The sequence below is a fragment of the Notothenia rossii genome (assembly GCF_949606895.1).
Source record: "Notothenia rossii genome assembly, chromosome: 3".
Taxonomy (NCBI): domain Eukaryota; kingdom Metazoa; phylum Chordata; class Actinopteri; order Perciformes; family Nototheniidae; genus Notothenia; species Notothenia rossii.
Window position 1 is genome coordinate 74,747,003 of NC_136901.1, and position 9,632 is coordinate 74,756,634.

At 40.1% G+C, this 9,632-nt stretch overlaps 1 protein-coding gene across 1 annotated transcript; it reads left to right on the plus strand.

Annotated features, from left to right (window-relative positions):
- The first annotated feature begins 355 nt into the window (after positions 1 to 355).
- On the plus strand, positions 356 to 9,377 carry LOC307034317 (transmembrane and coiled-coil domain-containing protein 6-like). Its single transcript, XM_079673096.1, is given in 12 exon segments — positions 356 to 493; positions 5,742 to 5,904; positions 5,908 to 5,925; positions 6,014 to 6,115; positions 6,299 to 6,390; positions 6,517 to 6,633; positions 7,741 to 7,855; positions 8,048 to 8,228; positions 8,354 to 8,386; positions 8,501 to 8,595; positions 8,753 to 8,920; positions 9,040 to 9,377. Coding segments are annotated over 12 exon segments (1,212 nt in total). The 5' UTR covers positions 356 to 485; the 3' UTR covers positions 9,160 to 9,377.
- The last annotated feature ends 255 nt before the right edge of the window (positions 9,378 to 9,632 follow it).

Below are 9,632 nucleotides of genomic sequence, written 5' to 3' on the forward strand. Positions count from 1 at the left end.
TGCATGTCAGCTTCTTACGTTACATTACAGTAAATGATACCCCCTGCCTGGATGACTGATAGGAGCCTGTAAATCGCAAATAAAGTGTGCAGCTCCTCCCCTTAATATAAAAAAGGAAAAGGTCTCGCATTTCCCCATTTCCTATTTCCACCCACAACCTTCTCTTCCCGTTATCACGCACACTGCTTCTCTGCAAGAACAGCTAACACAAGGTGGGTCCCTTCATGTTTTTGTAAATATCCCCGCTTCTAGCATGTTGCATGCAGCTGAAGTCATTCTGCCTCTTTAAATCTGCTTAGCTGTGGAGAGTAAAACCTGTTTTGATTCTCTCTCTCCTCCCACAACCTAAAACAGTGTTGCAATGGAGGGAACTGAGTCAACAACAAGAGAGAGATCAACAGCAAAGGATGGGAACAAGGCAGCGGACCAAGAGGTGCTGACGTCCAGCAAACCGCTGCATCGCTTTGTCCAAAGAGAGCCCAGAGATGTTGGGGTAACAAATCACACAATCCAGAGCCACAGAAGCTAATGTTACATGTTTACACAATGAGCAGCTGCAAACTCTTACTCTACTGTAGGCACTTGAATCCATCCTTTTCCTCCTCCCCAGATTGCCATTCTGATCTTTGGCTGTGCCGAAGTCATGATGGGATTTACGCTGTCTGGGGAGAGGGATGAGTTTACTTCTTTTGGAATGTACACTCCCTTCTGGCAGGGAACTCTGGTACATGACATGTGGCACACACATACATTGTCTTCACAATTACCATGTACATTTTTTCAAATGTCTGCTTGGTTTCTAAAGTGAAAAGTTCACAATTTTGGGAAACATACTTATATATTTCCTGCTTCTCATCCAACTCACGACAAAATAAGGAACAAGATCAAATACGCCTATTTCCCAGTTTTACTCAAGTTCAACCGTTATTAGCACTTGTGTCATATTGAAAATCAAAAGATGATAAGGGGGACAGGCAAATTGGTAGACAGAGGATATTATTGTTTTCTCCACTTAAGTCTTTATTACATTTCTGAATGAAATTAAAAAAGACATCCAAAATGTCACTCCAGTTCAGGAAAGCTTTCTGAAGCTCCAATGGTGATAAACACAAAGGTCATACAGTCATCTAAATGTTTCTTGAGGTGAATGTCTAAGTAAGAATGATTATTTATTTGATTGTTCTCAGTTTCTTGTCTGTGGAAGCCTGTCTATCTACACTGAGTTACGTCCATCCAAGAAGATGGTAGGTATATTGTGATTTTATGATCTATAGTGGTTATAACTTTATTTCGTCACTGTCAGTCTCTCCCTTTCTTTACTCAATAACTCATCCCATGTTGTTGAACCTCTCTCTTCCAGGTGACTGTGTGTTTGTCTATGTATGTGGTTTCCCTTCTTGGGATCATTGTCTCTTTTGGCTACAGGATACACCTGTTCTCCTATTTAACGTACCTTACACTCTATCGGAGGGAGTCTTTAAGCATGCAGAGATTGGTGAGGTACAGACATGTGATCTACACTAAATGGACACTTATCCGCATTGTATGAATAACTTCCTCTTTCTTGTGCTTCAGCGCCAGATTTTTGCGATTGAAGCCCTTTTGTTCACTTGCTCTCTGTTTGTGGCGGGTCTTCTCATCTTCTTGTGTGTCATCGCACGTTTGGCTCTCAAATCCACACGCACTCAGGTACAGCATTTTTCATCGTTTCTCCATCTGAAACATTCCTTTACCACTGAGTGTGTAGGGGTTCACAAAACAAACGTGGTAGCAGCATTACATTTGCATATGAAAATGTTTGTGAAAACTTCAAATAAAAAATGAAAGGTAAAAAAGAATGAGAGAGCTGGAGAAAGATATTCTGGCCGATCTCTTTGGCAACAAAGCAATGTCTATTTGTTTCCCCTATATTCCTGTTGGCAATGAGCCAGCCTCTTGTGTTGTTAATCTTAATAATAATAATAATAATAATAATAGATGTATTTTGTAAGCACTTTTACAGGTGCTCAAAGTTGCTTTACAGAGATAGAGAAAAGAAAAGAACAACAAATAAATGTAACATGTAATGTAATAAATATAGTTAAAGTCAAATTAAAATCAAGCAATACAACAAGAATCACACATTAAAAGAAAGCCAGATTGAAGAGGTGAGATTTTGTAGGTTTTTTGAAGGTAGTGAGGTCATTGCAGCCTCTGATGGGTTGTGGGAGTGAGTTCCAGATAGTAATCCCTCCCAAATGCATTCATATAACGTTAATGTCACTCAAAGAGTTGCTGACTGAATAAAAGTCCACAATGTAATTACATTACATTACATTTAGCTGACGCTTTTATCCAAAGCGACTTACAATAAGTGCATTCGACCGGGAAGATACAACCTTGAAGAAAACAGAATCATATAAGTACATCAGGTTTCATAGAGCCAAACATTTCAAGTGCTACTCAACTGGCTTTAGATAAGCCAGCCCTTTATTACTATATATGTGCTTTGTTAGTAATTCTATCGCTCGAAGTGGAGTCGAAAGAGATGAGTTTTCAGTTTGCGCCGGAAGATGTGTAAGCTTTCTGCTGTCCTGATTTCAATGGGGAGCTCATTCCACCATTTTGGAGCCAGGATAGCAAACCCACGTGTTTTTGCTGATGGGAACTTGGGTCCCCCTCGCAGTGCGGGTGCAGCGAGCTGTTTGGCTGATGCAGAGCGGAGTGCATGTGTACGGTTTGACCATGTCCTGGATGCAGGAAGGGCCAGATCCATTCGCAGCATGGTACGCAAGTACCAGTGTCTTGAAGTGGATTCTAGCAGTTACCGGAACCCAGTGAAGGGAGCGAAGGAGCGGCGTGGTGTGGGAGAATTAAGGGAGGTTGAAGACCAGACGAGCCGCTGCATTCTGGATGAGCTGCAGAGGTGGGATGGCACATGCAGGTAGACCAGCCAGGAGGGAGTTGCAGTAGTCTAGGTGTGAGATGACGAGAGCCTGGATCAGAACCTGTGCTGATTTCTGGGTCAGCTGGGGACGTATCCTCCTGATGTTGTAAAGCGTGTATCTGCAGCAGCGGGTTGTAGCAGCAATGTTTGCAGTGAAGGACAGTTTGTTATCTAGGATCACACCCAGATTCCTTGCAGTCTGAGTCGGGGAAACAACAGAGGTGCCGATGTTGATTGTTAGGTCAAGAGTGGGACATGTGGGTAATGTCTTTCTATTTAACCAGAAAAGCCTAATTGAAATGATGCAGCATTAACAAAGAGTAAAACGACACCATGAGACCGATATCACTTCAGTATTAAACAATTAAACAGACATGCAATAAAATAATAGAATCATGATTGATATAATGTCCAGTACAAAAATAAAAGATTCCTAAAGAACATCTAAATGGGACCTCAAATACAAACAATACATCTGATCAATTATATTCACTGTTACCGCCTCCTTCCCTCACACATGCACCCTCCGTATCTTCAACAGATTATTGTCCGGCACATCCCGGCTCCACCGACCGACACGACTGCAACTTAATTTCATCCTTGTGAAGTATTATCCTACGATAACTAACACTGGTTTTCCTGCAGCACACTAACTCCTGTGTACAGTATATCACATGTGAATGTTACACCCACTAGAGGCTCCTCTTTAAGCCCCAGCTTCTTCTCTTAGCACAATACATGTTACTGCAGTAGGAAATGCATTATAACCACATTTATTTGCTTTTTTTTAAGCTTGTTTTGGAATCTAAAAGATTCCTGTCTTCTCATGTGAGAAAGATATTTGACATGCACTTAAGGGATTAAAGTAGCCACTATTATCTGAAGGAAAGCTTACAGTATATGTATTTACTGATACGGGTCATACAGTAGTAAACTAAAGCTAAGGCCATTACTTTGAATTAAAGCCTTGAGGCAAACAGGGCTGATACTGATCACTGATACATACACCAATATCTAAAGTATTGTAACAGTACTGTTATTGTAATTTATATAAATATAAAGAATTATATCAAAATACATCAACATATGTGATTATTATCTACATTACCTGAATTATCTTTAATGTGCAGAAAATGAGCATCGTTTTGAACTTCAGCTTTTGATAATCATTGTGAACCTCTTCTTATTACAGACACATGCATTTCCAAACATTTTGTCTAACGATGCTGTAAAATGTATTATCTCTTCGATTTACACACGGCATCTATTGCACGTATGTCCGTCCTGGGAGAGGGATCCCTCCTCTGTTGCTCTCCCTGAGGTTTCTCCCATTTTTCCCTTTAAACTGTGGGTTTTGTCCGGAAGTTTTTCGGGTCTAAGGATAGAGGGTGTCGCTTTTCTCATACTGATATTCTGAACAAACTGTGCTGTTGTATTAGCTGTAAAGTGTCTCTACTTTTTTATTATATGTACAGCACTTTGGCTCTATTATCTTTATAAATGTGCTATATAAATAAAACTTGATTTGATTAGATATATTTGATATACTGAGCTGCAAATATTTCTGCTTTGTGATTTAGTTACAGCACAGCAGATCCACCTGGGATTGCCACTTTAGAGGAATTACAGTATGTTTTAATAAATGTGGCTTTTTATATCCACGGACACAAACATCCAGCATAATGTTTTTAAGCTTTTTTATAGTTCACCATTTTCATCTATACGACTTTGAAACCTGTTGCCACTTTGGGCCTTTGAATGTGTGAAAAACAAATATTTTTGATTTAGTTTGAGCTTATGTGGTGCACTAAATGTAATGTATATTGTCTTTGCTAAATAAACAATCAAATGAAATGATTCTCAGGTCGCTGATTATATTACACACATTTGTATCTATACACTAACAGTGACCACTCCACACAGACGTAGTGCACTATTGATTCATCATCATTGTTTATCATATAAAGATAACAGTCTGTACCACTTTCAACACATTGTTAGATGGCAAGCAAATAATTAATCGGGGTCTTTGTTTTAGTTTAATTCTGATGTACAAATAAATGTAAGATAAGTTAGAAGTGAACTAAACCTGAATGAATTTACAACATATTGAATACAAATAAACTATAATGTGATCCTTTCACCATTGCCTAAAAGATTAACAGTTTAGGTACAAAAGATGATCAAATAAGTAATATTAATCATTATGTTCCTATATTAGAAAATGTACAATTGAATACTTTTACTTACAGTTTAACATTTATATTTATGTAACCAAACTGATCAGCATCAGCACATTTCAGTGTGCTTATTAGCTTCTGATCCTGTGTTGATTTTGAGGTGGAGCAACACATTTAGACTACATAGGATTCTCTTAAAATGCTATCAGTATATCCCCATAAATGTTGTGTTTGCACATTGTGGCTGCCTCATTTAGTTTTTTCATAGACATCCTCTTTAATTGTCATTAAGTTAACAAACAACTCCACACAGAATCAAGTGTGATTTGACTCTGGTGCTTTCACTTGTGCATGTATTGTTTAAAAAACTGGAAACCATCCCAGGAATGGGGTTGAATGCTTTTTGTCCCTTTTTAATGTGGAGTTGTTTTGCCCATGTTTTTAGTTATGTCTCCCTGAAGGTGCTTTTCATCTCTTTTGTAGTCGATTTATGTTATTTTGTGGTCATTATGCATCTCTCTCTGGTGGGGGGTGGCTGACACATTGTCCCTCTGGGCCTGTGCTAAGTAATGCATCCATGGTCACATCAACTGAGTTTAATGACATTGTTGACATTTTCTGTGTCCTCCCTGCAGGCAGGAGAATAGTATTCATCTTCTGGTTGGTCTTCTCACCGGCTCTGATGCTACGTGCCGTCTGCAGGCGGTTCGATGCCTGCATGAGCTGTCTCACTCCCCCCACACCAGCGTGGCTTCCGCCTGCCTACCTGCCTCCCCCTACCTACTCACCTTCCTCTCCTGACAGAGCACCAAGTTGGCTGTGAGTGCTCCTTCATACCGGGTAGTGTGTAATTTATCCAACTTGTTATATGTGACATTTTTGAATTTCCATGTGTGTGTTCATGCAGGAACTCTGTCTCTACACACTTGGTAATTTATGCCCGGATAGTGTTGTGAAAGAGAAGCTCCTGGCACAGGGGATCGTGCCAGCCCTGGCTAGCTGTTTCGAGGTAAATGTATTACTTCAACACTCTAAACACAACGTTAACGTATTAGTAAATCTTTGTAAAGAAAATGTAAAAAATGTTTGCAAAGAAACTAAATCAAATTCTTATCTCTCATAGCTCTGAACATGTGTCAGGGTTTATTGTAGTAATGTTCACCTGTCTATCTTGATGTTTCCATGTGTCCAGAACCAAAAACATAACCTGGCGGTAGTGGAAGCTGTTGGATTCACCCTTTCTCAGCTTCTCCAGGCCAACGATGCAGCAGAGAAAATAATCCCGTAATGACACCAGTTCACCTCTCCTGTCCTCTTCATTGCTGTTTCTTCAGATCCAGTCACTTTTAAGAGATTGCTCACATTTACTCCTGTTGTCTGATGTATTCCTGTTTTCCTCTCTGTCTGCAGGATGGTCCTGGCCTCCAGCTTACCTTCAAACTTGTTATCAGTCCTGACTCCTGACCCAAAGTTTGGCCTGGGTCCTACCATTGAGTGCGCTCGGTGCATACACTACCTAACATGCAGGTGAGAGAGAATTGTCAACAGTCTGTTACATTAACTCAGTTGTTATTATATGTAATTTATCATCATAACACTCAGGGCCGGCCATGACCAATTTACTGCCCTAGGCAAGATTTTATGACTCCCGCCTGCATGCACGTGCACGGTTGTGGGATGACCACCAAAGCAGAAAGATATGGACACAAGATGTGTGCAAATGTATTTAGTATCCTATCCATGTGAACATGATTTAAGTGGAGGGTAGAACTAACATCCTCTAGGGGTGTCCGGGGGCATGCTCCCCCGGGAAGATTATTTTTTAAATATTGAAGTTAAAAGCATCAATCTGGTGCACTTTGAGAGCAACATTAAGAGATCTATGGATACATCTCTCAACACCCATATGAAACAGAACTGTAAGCAGATTTTCTTTTTCTTTATGGATATTTTACAAATCACTCCCCTTTTAAACTGTATTCTTGTTTATTAATAACAACTTTTTTTTACTGTCATATAGTATTTTATACCTGTTTTTCATCTATTCTCTTATTTTCTTATAACTATAATGATCATATAAAGGTGTGCCTTTACCTCACTGAGCTGAGGTTATCAGAGCCTCTCAGTCTTTCAGGAGAGAGCTCTCTAAAGCTCTCCCCCCGCGGCCGCTTACACAGTAAATTCAAATGTTAATAAAAGCTGTATACGTTTTTGGGGAGTTTGATTTATTTTAAATTAACACAAATACAAAATTAAAACCAAAAATTGCACACTAAAACCATTATTTCAAAAAAAGAACTGTTTCACATAAACCTCTGGTTTTTACTGGGGCTGGGGCAGTTCAATTTGATTTTGGGGGGGGGGGGGGGGGGGTTGCGCCATAGTTTATGAGTGCTGTACGCAATATAGGCATAGTTCTGTTAGTATAAGATGTAATTTGTTTATCCAAAATCAGGAAATGTTGTTGTTATGAAATTTAAAAAAAACTAACTTTTTATTTATTTTTCTCCCCAATTCTCGGCGCCCCTGATGGGTTGATGCGCCCTTAGCATTCGCCTATACTGCCTATGCCAAGGGCCGGCCCTCATTACACTAATGATCTGTGTCTCTTCTTCCTTCATTTCACTCCAAAAGTATGAAGGACCACAGAGTGCTGCTGGCTCAGGGTGCCCTGTTGCAGTGCAGTTCGCTGTTAGTGTCACTAGGTGGTGCTGTGGCTGAAGGAAACAAAGAAGAAGGAATGGAGCTGGTAGGGAAATTAATGAATTGAATAAATATATAATTGTATTTGTTGCTTTTAAAGATTCTTGTTTGATTTTGTTCTGGTCAGATTTTCTCTCTTAAACAAAATTTGCCAAAATAAAAAGTATACGAAATTTGTAATCTCAAAGATGAAGTATGCAACTGAAATGGAGATTCTCAATGTGTTCCTCCTCTGTAGTTAATCTGTCCTCTGCTGAGGTGCGTGGGGAATCTGCTCTCCTCCTGTCCACTGACAGACCTCAGCGCTCAAATGGGCGACGTTCGTATCGTGGCGGCTCTGTGTGCTCTGCTGCAGGCCTTCCTGCACACCCAGCCAGCGCTGGCTAGAGAGAGTGCCTGGGTCCTCAACAACCTCACCGGTACGAACAGTCTTAGGCACACCTGATCTCTGATGAATCTCAAACACATACTTCTGCAATAATGATGCTGAATATGGCTTTTAAATTGGGATTTGTCTTGTATGTACTCTGTCTATTTGGCTCAGGGACAGCTAACGCCAGCAGACATGTTTCAGTCTGTAAGCATGCACACAAAATAAATATTTCACACTTTATCATTGTTTTTGTGTCACCTAAATAGTTGTGATGGATAGATAGTTTGTTTCCATGCCTTTTCCTTCTTTCTGCTACAGCTCACTCCAGAGCTCTCTGCTCCGCCCTGCTGACTCTCAACTTGGTCCCTGGGCTGATCCAGCTGCTCCCGTTCTCTCAGGGCATCAACACCATGGTTAAGGCAACTTTTATTTTCCTTGCTTCATAGAAAATGCCAGTCATTGTAGCACTCGAAGATCAACGATGTGTTTTTATCTGTGACGTTTTTGGTTCTTTGAGTTTTTTATGTCACACTCTCACTGGTCTGTGCGTTCTTGTTGTTTTCTTGTTAGATCTTGAGGGTTCTGGCAAATATTGCCCACAACAAAAAGGATTTCTGTGTCCAGCTGGCCCATCGTGGATTGCTGTCTGCACTCTGTGCCACACTTAAAATGGCCGACCAAGAGATGGTGACCCTGAGTATGAATGTCCTTTTCATGCTGGTAGTTAACAGTCCACAGGTAAGTGAGTGAGCAGCCTTTGAAACAATGATCCTGCTCATTGGGGATAACTGATGACACGCTTTTAACAAGATACTTACGTTCAAACAGCTTTTACCCAAAGTATTCCCTTCCTTTAGGTGGCAGAGGAGTTTATGAAGCAAGGCGGGCTCTCACTGTTAGAAGCCACCCAGTACAACAGTGAAGGAGAGATCAGACGGAGAGCGACACATCTACTGGAGCACCACCTGCTGTCTTAATCATCCAATTGCTCTGTAAAGACTGTAACATTTGTACTCAGTTCTTTTTTAATCATCTCTCGATCTGCAGGGAGACAACATCCCATGTTCACAATGTTTTATATTTGTCGTTTTAATACAATTTGATCATGATATATTGGTATTTCGATATTTACTGTCTTTCGTGTTGTTATCTATGCAACTGTAGTGTATGTAAATTAAATATACCCTAAACTTTGTACCTCTAGTCTTTTTCTCTGTTGTTTATTGGGTAACCATCTCTTGAGAGGCTGAAGATGACTGATGTATGTTTGCTCTTCACAGTCTCTGATCAGAAATGTGAACACTTACTGTCTGCACACATGGCTTTATTTGGTTGACTGTAAATATTGAGACCAAGGGTGATGCAAAAGCACCATTTGTATTGGTTTTGTGACATAATGGATGTTATAAGTATTGTGTATTTTGAGCTAATGATGCATTCTCATTACAAT